General features: G+C 36.1%; 1 protein-coding gene across 5 annotated transcripts in view; it reads right to left on the reverse strand.

Moving 5' to 3' along the window:
- The window catches only part of SMARCA4 (SWI/SNF related BAF chromatin remodeling complex subunit ATPase 4), a 129,044-nt gene that overhangs the window by 58,819 nt on the left and 51,126 nt on the right, over positions 1–19,099 (reverse strand). For all 5 annotated transcript variants that reach the window (XM_069083042.1, XM_069083044.1, XM_069083043.1 and 2 more), the window contains exons 6-13: positions 8,383–8,641; positions 7,736–7,862; positions 6,547–6,720; positions 5,858–6,031; positions 5,555–5,722; positions 5,386–5,436; positions 4,602–4,732; positions 4,348–4,405 (exon numbers count right to left, since the gene is read on the reverse strand). In XM_069083042.1, the coding sequence (XP_068939143.1) occupies positions 4,348–4,405; positions 4,602–4,732; positions 5,386–5,436; positions 5,555–5,722; positions 5,858–6,031; positions 6,547–6,720; positions 7,736–7,862; positions 8,383–8,641 (1,142 nt within the window). The remainder of the gene's footprint in view (positions 1–4,347; positions 4,406–4,601; positions 4,733–5,385; positions 5,437–5,554; positions 5,723–5,857; positions 6,032–6,546; positions 6,721–7,735; positions 7,863–8,382; positions 8,642–19,099) is intronic.

Genomic DNA, 19,099 nt, shown 5'->3' on the forward strand with positions numbered 1-19,099 from the left:
ATCCAAGACAATTTTGAAGGACTTATGAAAAAATGCTATCTACTTCCAGTGAAAGAACTGATAGGAGTCTGAATAAAGATTAAAGCACACACTCTAAAAACCTTTTTTTGTCTTTTTTCTTCCACAATATAACTATTATGAAAATGTTTTACATGACTGTACATGTATGACCTATATCACATCATTTGCCATCTCAGTGAGGGGAAAGTGGAGAGAATTTGCAATTCAAACTTAAAAAACAAATGCTAAAAACTGTTTTTACATGGGGGGAGGGGAAGAAGTTGTGTTTAAGTTTGCTGTCAAGTCCTATGCAAATCTGAGTCAAGGTCTCAATGGAACCGAACAAAAAAAGGGGGAACATGGTACAGGGGTGGGCTGATGTAACCCTGTATTGTCTTTGGGTCTGCTAGGGAAGCTTTGCTACTGGTAGCATGTGAAGCGGGGGAGAGGTACTGAATGAGATAAGAGTCAGTTTCTGTGTTATAAAAAAATTTTTTTTTAATGTTCTTTTGGATTCTGATCACCCTAGATCATGGAAATAGCTAAAGTTGCTTTATCTTTCATGCACAATTTCTGGTTTGGAGAGTCTGGGAAGTTGTGGGGATCAGAAAGAATATCTGGTCTGCCATCTTGTTGCTCATGTGATCCAAAGGTCTCATTGATTTGCTCTTTCCTCTTTTGTTGATAAAGCATTTAAAGATATAAATTTCCCTCAGTATAGCTTTGTCTATGTCTCAAAAGTTTTAGCATGCAGTCTTAGTTTCTTTCATCTTTTGCTTCTATATTTTCTTGCTTGGTGATCCAATTCTTTAGGATTAAATTATTTAATTTCCACATAAATTTTGAATCGCTTCTTCGAAGGCCCTTTAAAGAATTACGTTTCTATTACATTTTAGCCCATAAATGATGTGTTCAAATTTTCTGCTTTCTTCAATCTGTGTATGAAATCTTTATACCCTAGGGACATAGTCAGTTTTTATAAAGGTACCATAAACAGGTAAGAAATGTGTATATCCCTTTTGATTCCTGTTCAGTAATTGTAGAAAATTCATCAAATTTTTCGAAAAGTTTACTGTGTGCTGTAACTTTTTTTTTCTTAAAAAAAAAAAGTTAGGCTTCTACATCTCAAAGGGTTATATTATGGTTCCCATTATATTTCTGATATGTTTCCCTTTTAAATCAATTAACTTTTTCTTTACTTGGATATCATGCTGCCTGGAGCATAAATATTAGTACTGATACTATTTCTTTACTTATGATACCTTTAAACATAATGTAATTTCATGGCTTATCCCCTTTGTCTATGTCTATTTTAATTTTTGCCTTCTCTGAAGTAATGTTTTGCATTCTCACCTGAAGCGTCATAAATTCTTCTCTAGCCCCTTAGTTTAACTTTTAGAATTTTTAATGTTTAAATTATGTTTCCTGTAAGTATTTTGTTGGATTCTGTTTCCTCATCTATTCTGCTACCCTATTCCATTTTGGGGGTGAATTCATCCCATTTAGGTTCATGGCTATCATTATGTATTTCCCTCCATCACATACTCTTATAATTTTCCCTCTCTTTACAAAAGAGGTGGTGAAGGAGAGGGAATATGATAAAGACCAGTGTTTTACAATTTAAGTGATGTGCTTCTATTTCACTCCTCCTTTTTCCATCTCCCAAACAATCATTGCTTCTTTCCCTTCTTTATTTTCCCTTTCATGATCTATCCTCAGAAATTGAAGTTCATTTTCCTCCTGACTCCTTCCTAATACTACCCTTTATGTTAAAACCCATTCACTCTCTCCACATCTCTATTTCTTTTCTGAGTATAACATCTCCACACAAAGCTGTGCACATAAGTGTTTTCAATTCTCTTTCCCTCTTTTGTCTGGTTCAGAAATAACAGCGATATTCATGCTGCTGGCCCACCGATACTACCATTTCCTCTGTGCTTGTATCTTCTTCTTGTTTACTCCAATTATAAGAAAATAATAAATTCCATTTTCTTTTTCAGTCCATTTTTTTCCTTTTTTTTCTTCTCAAGGCCATCAAAACAGTACAAACACACCCTCAAGTCCTCTGTTTATCTTATTTAATTCTGTTTATAACTTTTGAAGACATAAGAATTCTGAAAGGATACTGTTTCTTCTCCCTCTATTAAAATATAAGCACTTCATGTTTCTCCTGATTTCTCATTTCAAAGTTTCTGCTCCACTATAGTTTTTCATTAAGATCCATTTTGTTCTCTCTATAGGATTACTGTCAGGTTGTTATTTTTCACTTTAAGTCTTTATCTTTTGATTTTAGAATATCCTATCACGGGGATGGCTAGGTGGCACAGCCAATAGAGCACTGGCCCTGGAGTCAGGAGGACCTGAGTTCAAATCCGGCCTCATACACTTAACACAAAACTAGCCATGTGACCTTGGGCAAGTCATTTTACCCCAATTGCAATAAAAAAAGGGCAAAAAAATATACCCTAACACAAGCTATTCTTTCCTTTGTAGCAGCAGATTTCAATTTTAATATGATCTTAACTATGACTCACTGGTACTCAAATTCTTTCATTGTGGAAGCTTGAAATATTTTTTCTTTGACATAGAAGCTCTAGATTTGGTTTTCATTTAGGAGTTTCTTCCAAGGGGCATTCTGTTATATTGGATCTAAATAAACAGTTTTCATTTATGACTTTTTTTTTTTGCTTTTTGGAGGGCAATTGGGGTAAAATGACTTGCTATATATACTCACTGCACCACCTAGCCGCCCCATTTATGATTTCTTTAAAATGGTATTATAGTGCTTTTTTTGGCCTTGGTTTTCAGGGACACCAATGATTTTTAGCTTTTCTCTCCTTGGCCTGAAGATGCCTTCCATTTTTTTCTATTTTTCCAGCTTCTGATTTTGTTCTAAGACTACTTGTCTCATGGAGTCACTGATTTTTATTTGGTCTATTTTAATTTTCAAGGAGTTCACTATTTGGGTAAGTTTTTTCACCCTTCTACTGTAAATTGTTTGCTTCTCTTTATAATTTTTTATTCCATAGCTCCTGATGAATTTATAATTCATGCTTAAAATTCCTTGCTTCATTTTATCTATGTATTTTTATAGTTCTTATGGTCAAGTCATTTCTTCCTCTGAAAGACACTGCTTCTATTTGTTGAGGAGTTAGTCTCTTTCAAGTTGGACTTTTGGTTGTCTTGAAAGGTACAAAATTTCTTTATCACAGTTGGTATTTTGTTTTATTACCTCTAGCCTCAGTTTCTGAACTGGGACTTTGGGCCAAGGGGGTCTCTCCCCTCCCTCACTTTGGGTGGGGTTGTTGGGGACTTTTGGGTCCAGACCTCAGTTACCCAGGCCTGCATCCTTAACATTAATACACCTCATATCTGCCCTCTTGAGTACTGAAAACTTTCAGGCATGTCAGATAGTTCAAGTTGAGAGAACTAGATGTTTAGGGACTTCTGGAATCCCATACAGTGTTACAACAGTATGGAAACCAACAGCCCCTAGCCCATGTCTGTAATCTGAGTACTGTGCCTTGGAGTTTTCTTGTCTAAGCCTTCGGGTCTTCCTGCCCCTGAGTATAGAGTACTGTAAGATTTATATGTTCCTGGAACGTCTCTGATCTACACTGGTAGACTTTTATCTTGTATGCCTGTATTCATAACTGGCTCTTTTGGAAGTACCACTTTTCTAACTTCTGGTTGTCTTTTGTATAATCCTAGGCCAGATAAAACACTAAACTATAGCTTCTCTCTGGAATTCTTGATCATTATTTGGTCTGGTACCATTTCTAGGTCTTTGCTGTAGTAAATGTATTACAAGACTTAGGCTTTTTTGTGACCATTCACTCAGCCATCTTAAACTGAAGTTTAGTGTATTGAATTTAGTGTATTAAAGCCTAATCTCTTCACAAAATAAGAGCAGGCTCCAGGTTTCTATACTTCCCCCCACCCAAAAAAACTTTAAAATTTTGTTTAAAATTTATTTAAATGTTGCTTTCTAGAAAACACTGTGGCTTTAGTTCTATACTCTAATGCTGATCACAATATTCTAATCTTCCTCAGTTTACTGACTGAATGTAGCAAAGAATGGTGGCCAACTCTCTGGTGATAACATCCTTCAAAGTTTCAAAGACAGTCTGGTCCCCAAATGATAGGCACTGTCTGTAACTAGGCAATACTTACTTTTTCCTGTTCAACCTGCTATAGCTTCCACTCCCTGCTGGTAAAGTCTCTGAAACCTAGAGTCCCCTCACGAACAAAATGAAGTAGTGGGGCAGAACTTTTGTAAATGTCACTTCTACAATCCAACAATTATTTTAAAGAGTCAACAGATTTGAGTTTTAAGGAACTTCTCACCTCCTCCTCCTCTTCTGAACCACTCTCTTCGCTGTCAGATCTTGGCGCTACTTCATATCTAAGTAGGGAAAAAATGTTCATGTTTTAATTTATGTATATGTATATGAATGTATGTATATCTTATTACAAATATAAAGATAAACTGCTTCAGGTACTTATGACATTTACAAATGTCAACAAACTATCTTATTAGAATAAGTGATAAAACAATTAAAAGACTAGCCAATGCTATTCAGAACTGTGTTCTTACATACCCTGGATTCATTTCAAGCCATGCCTCTAATTGTCCTGCTTTGGGGGCATCTGTGCCAGTGAGGATTTTCCCACTTTCTACATGAATCACTTTCACAGGGAGATCACTCATCTGACTGGTTTCATCCAGAGGCTGAAAAAAACCAAAGCATAAAATTTTAAGTTTTCACATACACTTTAAAAAGTTACCTTAAATATCCAAAACTGACAAACTGAACTTGAGTCAATTTATTCTGAAGTATTCTTTCCACATGCAACTTTCTAAGAAATATTTTCTTCCTAATTTTCTATTAATTATTATTAAAATATAAATAAGGTATATTTACAGAAGTTCCCATTACCTACATACAACCTACTCAATTTCTGAAATACTACTGCCAAATTTCCTCAAATTGCATATAATTCCAAGAAATGTTTATAAAAGTCTCCACTATTTATTTCAAAGCTAATCTTCATGACCAGGTCAGACAAAGTTGCAAATTCTGAAAAGAGAGCCATAAATATCTGCCCTTTGAGCTAGCTCTCAGTGTTCCCTAGGATTAACAACATCCGTAAAAGCCACTTAGTGTTTATTACTACTGTTAAAGTATGAGAAAACAACCACTTTTTTAACTTATGCTGACAAGTATTTTTCTAATGCAAATTTTAATATAATTATATGTGTTGTAACAAAATATAGTTTTATTAAGATATTAAATTAAGCCAAGCATTTTTTGTAACAATAAAATATACCCAACTTTCCAATGCTGGTTAACATTTCAATTTTTTAAAAATTTGTTTCCTAACCTCGCCATCTGGTCCAATTGCAGGTGTTTGCCCTTCTGCATTCTCTGCCTTCTGGAATGAAAAGAATAAGATTGATTATAAACCACTGCTGAGTGCTCAGGGAAAACAAAAGCCTGAAAATAAAATATAACCAAAATAACAAACAAAAATTCATACAAGTCTATTTTACCTTCTTTTTCTTTTTCTTCTTTTTTTCCTTGGCAACCTGTGCAGCCTTGTGCTGTCGGACCAGTTCTGTAAGGTTAGCCACATATTCATCTGTCTGCTGAAGGAGGTATGCTAGACGCTTATCTTTCTTCTGGTCAATAAGCTTCCTATATCCTTCTTCATCTTCAGCCTACAGAAATGGTAAGTTATCTACTCTGAACAGCATTTGCAAAAAGAAAGACTCTCTTATGACTATAAAAGTTAACATAAGACAGATTCCCCCACCCCTACCCCCCACCAAAGACGGTTCCTCCAAGACTTTTACCATCAGTCTTCGCATCCTCTCCTTCTCAATCCGCTCATTCTCTTTCTTCTGCTCCCGCTCAGTATTGGCATGGTACGTAGCCACTGCTTTCGTAAGTTTTTGGATTTTGCCAGTGACAGATCGATGGTATTCTTTGAAATCCTTGGCATGTTGAAGAATGCTATTGAGGTATTCCTAAAATGAGACAAGGACGCTTAGAATTCTACAGAAATTCTCAGATTATGACTTATTCAAGTTAGGCAAAGAATAAAGCAATAATATAAGGTCAGTGGAACTTTGCCACCAGGTGCCAATGGCTGGGGAGTGTATTTCTTATTCCCAGGGCACTGATGCTGGCAGTGTATAGATGAGGAAGAGGTTGTATGTAGGAAGAGTAAAGGAGGAAGCACCTATCACATCCTACTGCTTAACCTCAGGTCATCATCTTATAAGAGTCCACTGATGTTATACTCTTCTCTCTCCCAAGACTGTACCTGATTGGGTAAGCTGGCTCTCTTGGGGATCCACACCACAGAGAATCCAGTAATTTACAAAAACCGAGGTTTCCTTTACAGGGCGATTTATTTAAAAGTTTTTATTTCTCTGAATAATTTTCAGTAACTGCCCAAGATGCTTGTCTAGAACATACATAGCAGTAGCTAACCCAACGTTAACATAAGAGGAGATTTTGGATTGTTTCTAAGATTCACCTGGTGCTTTTGCCGGCGTTTCCGCTCTTGTTCAATCTTTTGCTGCTTCTCCAGTTTCTCTGTTATTCTAGCCTCACGAAGGGACTGCCGCTTACTGCGTTTGTAAGCCTTGGCATTCAGTGCAGTTTCCAGGGCCGTGTCTCTTCTCATGCATACCACAACTTCTTGCCGCAGCTTTTAAATAAGTTCCCATTTTTAAAAAATTAGATACAGTATGTAATTACATAATAGTCATAATTATACATTACATAATAGTCATAATGCCATCAAAGACTGGAAATGCTATTTTTTCTCTGCCTAAAGCATCAAATCTAAGCTTGGATAGGATCTCTGGTAAATAATTTTAAAAATTACAAACACAAATTGGGAGCATGTCAGGTGTACTCAAATGACAGAACAATCTTATTCAATTAGGATACCAATTTGTTTTTAGCACCACACAATTTTTTATTACTTTATATCACATTTCTGAAATACCATTTTAAAAAGTGCAATATAGAAGCCATTCTTAGACTTCATCTCTGTCCTAAACCTGATGTTACCGGGGAAATGGTGTAACTGTTCTTCTCAAATATAGATTATACCTAGAGTGAACTATAAAAGAAAGAGAGTCAATACAGCTAGCAGTTAAGTCATGTGTGTTGGGAGCATGTTTTAAAAGGATAATTAACTATGTTTTATTTCACTGTATTGACAATTATCTACATGCAACTATATTGCCTTTACTTGTAACACAAACTGAGGTTTTTCTTTTTTTTAATAGAGGGGGATTTAGAGGAGGAAGGAAGGAACATAATGTTGAGCCACCCCCCCCGCCCCCAAAAAAGAAGAAAAGATGGTGGTCACTGAATAATTTTTTTAAATGCACAAAAGAGAACAGAAGGAAATTCACAAGGAAACAGAGAAACAGGACAGTTTTGATAATAACACAATTAATTTATTAAATACTTTTAAAAAAACACAAATAATATATAATAGAGATTCATAGTTTCACATACATAATCCCTTTTATATTTTACTTTGTATATGGAAATGTTCTTTTGGAGGTAGTTTGTTGAATTCAGCATTTTTTAAAAGATTTATGCAATATCCTGCCCACTTTCCTCCTCCTCCCTTAAATTAAGTTCCACCCAATACTGGCACAATGGCTCAGTCTCAGGGATGTTTTGGTTCCGGGGTCTGGCCCTACCTGTCTCTGGAAGTTTAGCAGTCTGAGTGCTTTGAGTTCAATGGTTGCTTTTGTTCTCAAGTCTCCAGCCAGGGACCCCGGAAGGTTTTCAAGTTCCTGAATTCGATGGGCAATTCGGGCCTGTAATCTGTTGAGGAGAAACCAAACCATTTACACAGGGAGTGAAGATATAAAAAATTATTTTTGCTTACAATGTTTTTACTCTTGCTCAGATCATCTCAAAAAGGACTTTCCAAAAATATAGCTCCTTAAATTCTGCCCTTACCTAGGGCAAAAAATGCTTAAGAAAAACATGTTATACTATGAATGGATTGATACAACATATTTCATTTTAAAAGGACTCAAATATATCATCAAATTATGACTTTGGAAACAAAATTACATGCAATAAGAGCCTTATATATTTTAACATGTTTAGCTCATAAGACATGGTTATGTAAGACCAGTTAAGGGGAATTTCTTTAATATGCGACTTTTACAATGAGGTGTTCAGTGCTCTAACATCAGAACTTTCCTGACTCCAAAATGCATAGATTTCCTAAGAGACCCATATAATATAATAATAATAAAGACTTTCAGAAATTAATGTCTTCATAGTTTAGGAAAGATAAATACAACCCTGAGAATGGAAACCAAAGAAGGCTTACCTATACTCTCTCTCCTGCAAAATTTCTACTGGATCAAGTCCTCTTGGCTTCTGGATTGGAGTGATTCGATTCTGTTTCTGATGGAGCTGAACCATGGGGGCAGGCTGGGCTGGTTGCCCAGGGGACTGTGTCTGTGGTGGCATGACAGGAGAAGCTGCAGGAGGTACTGCAGGGGGTGCTGGTGAAGGACGACCAGTTGGCTGGGGAGGAATCAGTTTTTGAGGTGTGCTAGTGGGGGCTGCAGCATTTGCCATGGGTCCTATTTTAAGAATCAAAATAGAAAAAATAAATTTATATGACTCTTTTAATAACCTTAAAGCCTCTAAATGCAAATAAAACAAAATATATGATTAAAACCCAAACACATAAAAATCTGAATTTATACTTGAAAGGAAAAAGAATTGTAATAAAACAGTAACAAATTTATTTTAATAACTTTCTGATCCTTTATTTTATTTTGTATTTTTACTACAGTACTTCAATGTATCTGTGTAGTCTGAAGCAGGTACTAACAATACTGACTACAATCCTCCCGTGGCACAGTCTCTCATTTTGTGAAACTCTTGTCCATAAAGTCACAGAATTCTGTTCAAAAGGGCCATCCAACATATTTGGGTTTGCTGTAGTTTTCTCTTTTCCCCCCTTTATTAGCAGAATTGAATTTTCAGCAACCAATTTGACAAGCCATTCACTAGGGACTTAAATCTGGTTCCTACTATGGCTGAGCTCCCTAAACATGTGTAGAGCATTCATGAAGTTAACATCAATAATCACAAATTTCCAATAAAATAGGAGAGGAATGATCTCTTCAGTAAAATAAGTTGTGGGTCAACAGGTAGTTTCTGATTGTACTTTTGATTAGGATGGAACCCCCAACCTCCCCACCACTCTGGTTGAGATGGCTCTTGTTTATGTAGCACCAAATGCTTACAAAATGCTGGTTCCCACAACAACCCTCTAAAGTAGGTATCTGGTACACTGGGAAACAGATTCAGAGAGGTGAATGTCACACTGCTCAGGGTCACGTAACTAGCAGTGGAGGTTGGCTGTACAGAATATGGATCTTCTTGACTCCAAGACCACACTTTATTTGTCAAAGATATTACCTCTTACAGTATAATCTTGACTATATAATTATTACATAGGGATGCAGAAAAAAGTAGTTTAAAACATCACACATATATTTAATGAACCAATCAACTCAATCTAAGAAAAGAAAAAGATCAGAGCAGGGTCTTCAACAGTAACAAGAATAAGGGTTTTGTTTTGCATTTTTTAAAAATGCCTGTACCTTAGAAGACAGTTTCCAAAATGGGAGAATAGTGGCATTTACTCCTTATCATGAATAGTGGCTTAGTAAAGTGTGTGTATACATGATAGAAAATGAGTCTGTACATCATCAAGCTATCAGTTCTTTATAAACCTAACTTGGGCAATCCTCTTCTAATAGCACCTAATCTTATTGTCAGTTTTTACAGAGATTCTGTAAGGAATGAGATAATTCTACTTATTTCTTTTAAAGAAACATCTTGACTCTGAAAGCATTGTGGGAACACGTGGTGAGGTCATCAGCATGCAGGTAACACAATGCAAGGATGAAGAAAAACAGGCTTCCTTCCTCAAGGTCTCTTGCCATTGTAGATTCCACAGGGGCATGTGAATTCTCCAGTTGTTCTATCTCATATCCATTACAACACCAGCCCATTTTATTTTCCCCACAGACATATCTCTTTTGGCTGAAAACAGACTCTAGTTATGACTAAAAAAGCAGCAGCAACAATGTTTTCTTCTATTCCTGTCATCCATATTTCTAGGTATTCTTAATACATGCCATTTTTTTACAATATTAATAGCTCGTTTTTCTCAGTTACTGGACATGAAGATTGTTTTCAATTTTTCACTGCTTCAACTAGAGATTAGTATTTTTGTATTTTTTAAAAGTCAGGGATTTCTCCCATTCTGCCATTTGTACCCCTCAGAAATACCTTTAGGACATATAGTGCAGCAGAAGGATCTTTCTAAAAGGGAACAATCAGTTTAGTAGCTCAGGCTAAACTGAGCTAGGTAGTGAGGTAGCCTATTGGATAGATGCTGGTTAAGGATTCTGCAAGAAGCAAATTTCACTTTTGCCTCATACAAACAGCTGGGTCACCTGGGAGCACTCTTCAGTTTCCTCATCTCTAAAATGGGGATTGTAGTAACACCTACATTATTGGGATTTTGTAAGGGTGAAAATGGATAATAAATGTAAAGAGCTTTGTAAATTTTCAACTACTATGTAAAATAGTTATAATAGTTAGTATAATGTGGTATATTATTATTATGTCACCTGAGTAACATGTGAAAAAGCAGAAAGGTAGACTTATATTTTATGTAAAGAGAAAAATTTTTTTTAACAAGAGATATCCTAAAGTAAAACAGCTGCCTCATGAAGTAATGAGTTGCCCTTCACCAGAGGTCTTTAACCAAAGACTACACAACCAACCATTTGTGTGGAGTGTGGTAAAGGGGATCAATTCTTCCTCTTGCACAGTCTGGAACATATGACTTCTGAGGTCCATTTAAATGGGTTCTGCTCTATTGGTTCGCATGAAATAGACACAGACTTTGACAAAAGTTTTTAGCTCACTGGGAAAAAGAAAAGAGCTATCTAGGACAAGAAGGCATGGAAGGATTCTGAGATGCATCAAATGGAGGAAGCACCTATGCTGATGAGGTCATGGATCCACTGTACTATTAATTATAATTTATGATTATAACTTCCAAAATGCTTAGATTTACAAGCCAGGAAACAATATAGTGTCTCTGATATGCTACAGGTTACTAACGAAGAATTCTACCATTCTTAGTTATTTTTGCAAATTTAATAAGTATTACTCAAGATTTCTCTAATTATTGGTGACTGTCAACAATTTCAACAATTTTTCAAGTGATACTTAACAACTTGTGCTTTCTTCTTTGAAAGCTGTTTATAAAATCAAATCACCTAGGATAAGAGAAGTTATCAACTAGAAAAAAAAATCTGAATCAAATATCTCCAATAATCTCTTGGATATATCTCTATATTGAAGATATATAAGCAATAAACACAAATATATAAGAACAAGAGCCATTTCCCAACAGATAAATGGACAAAGTAAATGAATAAAAAAGTCATAAAGGAAGAACTGCAGACTACTTTAATAATTGTATGAAAGACTGCTCCAATTCACAAAAAATAAAAGGAATGTAAATCAATATAATTCTGAGGCTCCACCTCACATCCAGCAAATTGACAAAGATAACAAAGCAAAATGACCAACACTGACAATCAGTGTTGGAGGGGTGGCGAAAAGACAAGAACATTAATTCCTATTACTGGTGGAGCTATGATTTCGTCTAACTATACTTGAAAACAACTTAGAATTATGCCAAGAAAAAGATCAAAATGTCTATACCCTTTGATCCCAAAATACCATGTGCAGGTATATACCAAGAGGAGATTAAAGACAAGAAACAAAGGTCTCACTTATAACATCAATTAGTGAAATAAAAAAAAAGTGAAAATAAAAGAAATGCCTGTCAAGTGGGGAAACAAAGTGATGTACATGAAAGGGAACGGAATATTACTTTGTCCTAAGAAATTAACAAAGTAGCAAGAAACCAATATACACAATGACTAAAGCAATTTAAAGGAATAGACCAAAAAAAACCCAAACAAACCTCTTCCCAGTTTCTATGATCCTATGAATGCCTATAGTAATCTACTGTTTGATAAACCTAAAGATTTTTTCCCAAATACTTTATTAACTTCTGATTTACATCATTCATTTCTGCCAGATTTTGAGTTACAAATTTTCTCCCCATTTTCCCCTTACCCACCACCCCAAAACAGCAGTCCCACAGGATACCCCTCCTCCAATTTGCTCTCTCACATATTTTCTCCCATATCCCTTTCAACTTTTCCAGTAGGGCATGGTGGATCTCTATGCCCCAGTACCTGCATAACTTATATCCCAATTACATGTAAAATAGCATTAATAATAGTGTGTGCATATATATATATATACATATATGTGTGTGTGTATATATATATACACATATATATATATGTATATATATATACACACACACAAACACACATATATATTTAAACATTTGATTTTAAAACTTTGAATTCCAGATTCATTCCCTTCCTCCCTTGTCACCCACCCTTACTGGGAAGATAAGTAGTTCAGTATAGGTTATACATGTGTAGCTAATGCAAAACAATAACAGTAGATATACTGTAAAAGATTGACTATATTTCCCTCCCTCCTATTCTAGTCTCTACTTTGATTCCGTCCCTTTTCAAAAGTGGGTGCTTCCAATTCCCTCCCCCCCAGCCTGCCCGCCCTTCCATCATTCCCCCTTCTCATCCTCTTCCCCCCTACTCACCTGTAGGGTGAGATACCCTATTTACTGTGTATTCCATTACCTCCCCAAGCCAAATTCAATGAAAATAAGGTTGACCCATTCCCTTCTGCCTTCCTATTCTTCCCCTCCATTGTAACCATTTTCCCTTGCCTTTTCTATGAGATAGTTTACCCCATTCTGCCTCTCCCCATCTCCTCTCATTATATTCCTCTCTCACCTCTTAATTTCACCTTTTAAGTATCATCCCTTCCTATTAAATTGGTCCTGTGCCCTCTATGTATACCTGTAAACATATATACACACATTCACATATTTATTCATATGCCCATATACCCTCATATATAGACATATATATGTGTGTATGTCTATATATATATATATATTTCTATTCCCTTCAACTATTCTCATACTGAGAAAAGTTTCATCAGTTACAATTATCATTTTTCAAGGTAGGAATGTTAATAGTTCAACTTTGATAAGTTCCTTATGATTTCTTTTCCCTGTTTACCTTCTCATACTTCTCTTGCTTCCTGTATCTTAATGTCAAATTTTCTATTCAACTCTGGTTTTTTCATCAAGAATGCTTGAAAGTCCTCTATTCCACTGAATGACCATATTTTCCCCTGAAACATGATACTCAGTTTTGCTGGGTAGATCACTCTTGGTTTTAATCCCAGCTCCTTTGCCCTCTGGAATATCATATTCCAAGCCCTTCGATCCTTCAGTGTAGAAGCTGCCAGATCCTGGGTTATCCTGATTGTTTCCACAATATTCAAATTGTTTCTTCCTGGCTGCTTGTAATATTCTCTCCTTATTCTGGGAATTTTGGAACCTGGCTATAACATTTGTAGGAGTTTTCTTTTTGGGATCTTTTTCAGGAGGTGATCGGTAGATTCTATCAATTTGTATTTTGCCCCCTGGTTCTAAAACATCAGGGCAGTTTTCTTTGAGAACTTCCTGGAGGATGATTTCTAGGTTCTTACTTTGATCATGGCTTTCAGGTAGTCCAATAATTTTTAAATTATCTCTCCTGGATCTATTTTCCAGGTCAGTGGTTTTTCCCATGAGATATTTCACATTGCCTTCTATTCTTTCATTTGTTTGGATCTGTTTAACAGCATCTTGATTTCTCATAAAGTCATTAGCTTCCATTTGCTCCAATGTAATTCTGAAGCAATGATTCTCCTCAGTGAGCTTTTGAGATTCTTTTTCCATCTGGTAAATTCGACTTTTTAAGGCATTCTTTTCCTCATTGCCTTTTTGAGCCTCTTTTGCCTTTTGAGTTAGTCTATTTTTTAAGGTGTTATTTTCCTCAGTTAGGCTGTTGACTCTCATTTCCTAATTTTCTTGCATCGTTCTCATTTCTCTTCCCAATTTTTCCTCCACTTCTTATCTGCTTCTTAAGGTCCTGTATGGCATGTAACCAGATCGTATTTTCCTTTGAAGCTCTTGGTGCAGGAGTTCTGACTTCACTGTCTTCCTTCTGTTCCATGCTTTGCTCCTTTTTGTCCCCAAAATAGGAGTCTAATGTTGGAATCTTCTGTCTGCTTTGTTTCCTTTGCCTGGTTATATCGCCCCTCAGTCACTTGACCCCTGGGCTTTTTGCCACAGTAGGACTCTGCCTCTCTGACTCTCCTCAGACAGGGGAGCTTTCGTCCCAAACGCTGGGGTTTCCTCAGCTACCAGAGGTATTGGATGGGTGCCCTCTCTCAGGCCTCCACACGCTCTGGCAAGCTGGACACCCACTCCAGGACCTCCACCTTAGATTGCGATCCAGATCCAAGCAGGTTAAAGCAAGAGTGATTACCCCTCAGACTGATCGCTTGGTCCCCCTACACTCTGCAGGCCAGGAGCTGAAGCTGCCACATGGCGCTGGCTGGCTGTGCCAGGTTTCTCAGCGGCTGCTCGCGATGCACTCCTACTTACTGGGTCCCAAAGTCCAGACTGCACTGACCTTTCACTTTGTCCTTAGCATTTATGTGTTGATAATTCTGGAAATGGTCACAGCTGCTGCTGATCTGGAGTCCCTCTGGCAGGCAGCTGGTCAGACCTGCCCTGGGGCTAAAACCTCTGGCCTGGGCTCTGCTCCCAGAGAGCTGTTCTGGCCGATTCCTGCCAGCCTGGCAGGCTGTCCTCAGTGGGAGGCTAGCTTCTCTGTGTCATTTTGTGCGTTCTGCAGCTCCAAAGTTTGTTCTTTTTTACATTGACTGAGGAAGGTGGAAGCCCCCAAAGATTTTTTAATTAATTCTTAGTTTTAAATATTCACTTCCATAAGATTCTGAGCTTTAAATTTTCTCCCTCTCCCTTTCCTCCCCAAGATGGCGTGCAATCTGATATAGACTCTACTTATACATTCATATTAGGCATATTTTCACAATAGTCATGATGTAAAGAAGAATCAGAACTAATGAAAGGAACCACAAGAAAGAAGAAACAAAACAACAAAAGAAGAGCAAATAGTATAATTCCATCTGCATTCAGATTCCAAAGTTCTTTCTCTGGATGTGGATAGCATTTTTCATCATAAGTCTTTTGGAGGTGTCTTAGATCTTTGCATTGCTAAGAAGAATAAAGTCCATCAAAGTCAGTCATTGCACAACGTGGCTGTTACTGTGTACAACGTTCTGGTTCTGCTCATTTCATTCAGCATCAGTTCATATAAGTTTTTCAAGGTTTTTCAGAATTCCACACCTGCTCATCATTTCTTATAGCACAATAGTATTCCATTACATTCATTTACCACAACTTGTTCAGCCATTCCCCAATTGATGGACATGCCCCCTCAATTTCCGATTCTTTGCCACCACAAAAAAAGTTGCTATAAATATTTTTATACACGTGGGTCATTTTCCCATTTTTATGATTTCTTCCGGATACAGACCTAGAAGTGGTACTGCTTCATGTGCTTATAGATATCTTTAATTTCCTTCTCTGAAAATTGCCTGTTCATATCCTTTGACCATTTATCAATTGGGGAATGACTTGTATTCTTATAAATTTGACTCAATTCTCTGTATATTTTAGAAATGAGGCTTTTGTCAGAGACATAAGTTGTAAAGATTCCCAATTTCCCACCTGCCTCTTAATCTTGGTTACATTGGCTTTGTACAGAAGCTTTTCAATTTCATGTAGTCAAAATTATCCATTTTACATTTTATAATGTTCTCTAATCCTTATTTAGTCATAAAGTCTTTTGGTATATGATGTTAGATAATGGTCTATGCCCAGTTTCTGCCATACTATATTCCCAGCAGTTTTTGTCAAATAGTGCTCTAAATCACTATTGATTAGAGAAATGCAAATCAAAACAACTCTGAGGTACCACATCTCACCAGTCAGATTGGCTAAGATGACAAAACAGGAAAATGACATGCTGGAGAGGATGTGGGCAAATTGGAACACTAATGCATTGCTGGTGGAGTTGTGAACTAATCCAGCCTTTCTGGAGAGCAATCTGGAATTATGCCCAAAGGGCTATAAATACTTTCATATCCTTTGACCCAGCAACACCACTCCTAGGGTTATATCCCAAAGAGATCATAGAAGTGGGAGGAAGACCCATATGTACAAAAACATTTATAGCAGCTCTTTTTGTGGTGGCAAAGTATTGGCAATTAAGGGGGTGCCCATCAATTGGGGAATGGCTGAACAAGTTGTGGTATATGCATGTTATGGAATAGTACTGTGCTGTAAGAAACGAGGAGCAGATGGACTTCATATTTACCTGGAGAGGCTTATACAAACTGATGCTGAATGAGAAGAGTAGAACCGGGAGAAATTTGTACACAATTACAGACACAACGTATGTGTGATGACCAACTTTGATAGGCTGGACTCTTCTCAGCAATGCAGTGATATAAGTCAATCCCAAAAGACTCATGATGGAGAGAAATGTGTGCATCCAGAGAAAACTAGAAAGAACTGAGTTTATATCCAGATGGAAGCAAAATACCTGATCTTTTTCCTTTTCTTGTTTGGTTTTATGTCCTCTTGACCATTTTTCATTCCATCTGATACAATCCATCTTTATAACCTGAGTAATGTCTAATGTGAAAGTATTTACAGATCCTATACTTGACTATATGCTGCCATGGGGAGGGAGGGGGACAAAATGCAAAACTCAAGGAATTGTGGAACTGAATCCTGTAAACTAAAATACACAAACAAATTAATTTTTAAAAAATTAATTAAAAAAAAAGAAGTGGTATTGCTACGTATGCAGTTTTATAACCCTTTGGGAATAAAAGAACTCACTATTTGACAAAAAATGTTGGGAAAACTGGAAAATAGCATGGCAGAAACTAGGCACAGACCAACATCTTACATTGTATATCAAGATAAGGTAAAAATGGGTACATGGTTTTGACATTAAGGGTGACAGCATAAACAAATTAGGAGAGCAAGGAATAATTTACCTTTAAGATCTGTGGAGAAGGGAAGAATTTATCAGCAAAAAAGAGATACAGAACATTATGAAATGCAAAATGGGTAACTGTAACTACATTAAATTAAAAAGTTTTGCACAAAGCCAAAAAAACAATGAAAGTGATATAAAAACAAAGATATCAATAAATAAAATTTAGATGAAAAATAAAATTATTCCTATTTTTTGCAGAGTAGATAATTATCCCTATAGATAGATTTGTATCAGTTCCTTAGAGATTCTGGATGTCACTTTCATGGCATTCTGTAATATAAGATTCTTTTATTTTATGGAAAACAAATCCTTCAATTTTGTCTCCATTGATGTCTTCCATTTGTTTAAAAAATACATTTTTCTTCTCTCCACAATAAAGGTAAAGATATATTATTATTTTGTCTTGTTATAAATTAATTTTAAGAACACCAGTCTAGGGGTGGCCAGGTAGCGCAGCGAGTAAGAGCACTGGCTCCAGTGTCAGGATGACATGTGGATGGAATCCAGGCTCAGACACTTATTACCCACCCAGAAACACCTGGCCATGTAACCTTGAGCAAGTTACTTAACCCCAATTGCTTAGGGGCGGCCAGGTGGCTAAGCGAGTAAGAGCACCAGCTCCAGTGTCACGATGACTTGGGGATCAAATCTGGGCTCAGATACTTAGCACCACACCCAGAAATAACTAGCTGTGTAACTTTGAGCAAGTTACTTAACCCTTATTGCTTAAAAAAAAAACACCAGTTTCATTGGAGCTTAGAATATTATCTGGATCAAACATAACCATTAGATTGATAGTCAATTTTCCCAATAATTTATATTGAAGTGATCCTTTAGCCAATGTTCTTTAATCTGAGTGTATCAAATACAAACTATAAACAGGATACTATTTCTAGCTTCATTATTATCTCTCAACATAGCAGTATGCTGAAATGGGTACCAGATGAAGTCAAGAATACCTACGTTCAATTTCAACCTCTGACACCTAACAGCTATTTGACAGTGGGCAACTCAACCTTCTCCCTTAGCCTCAGTTTCTTCATCTACAAGACAGTAATAAAAATGCCTAGATTATGTACCTCACAAAGTTATTGATCAGTACAAGTAAGATTATATATATATAAGTGCTTTGAGAAACCTATTAAAGCACTATAAATATAAACATCATTTTACTATTACTGTTATTTTTCAATGATTTCTTTTAATTTTTTATCTCATACCAGATAATTGCTATTGTTATAGCTTATTTTGAAAATTGGCAGGAAGATTTTATCTCCTAATTATTCCCATAAATCTTCTTGATATTCTTTCTCACCCATTTAAAATGACATTCACACTCAAAATCTGGCAGAAATGAATGATGTAAATCAGAAGTTAATAAAGCATTTGGAAAAAAAATATTAAAAAAAATAAAATGACATTCACCTGATGCTGAATGAAGTGAGCAGAACCAGGAAAACATTGTACACAGTAACAGCAACACCATGCAATGATCAACTATGATAAACTTTACTCTTATCAGCAATACAATGAGCTAAGACAATTCCAAAAGATTCATGATGAAAAATGCTATCCATATCCACAGAAAGAACTATGGAGTCTGAATGCAAAAAGGGCTGTTTTTCCCTTTTGTTCTGATTCTTTTTTCACAACATGATTAACATGGAAATATAGGTTATACATGTACAGTAAAATTATATATATATATATCAGATTGCGTGCTGTCTTGAGGGGGTTAGGGAGAGAAAAAATTTGGAAACAAAAATCTTATAAAAGTGAATGTTGAAAATTATCTTTACATGTAATTGGAAAAAATACTTTCAAGTGGGAAAAAATATAATTGGGAAATATTTCACAAAATAAATTTTAAAAATTATAAAAAATAAAATTATGTTCACCAATCCT

The sequence above is a fragment of the Petaurus breviceps genome, unplaced genomic scaffold, assembly GCF_028583685.1.
Source record: "Petaurus breviceps papuanus isolate PSGF00001 unplaced genomic scaffold, PetGlider_PUasm1.0 172, whole genome shotgun sequence".
NCBI lineage: Eukaryota > Metazoa > Chordata > Mammalia > Diprotodontia > Petauridae > Petaurus > Petaurus breviceps.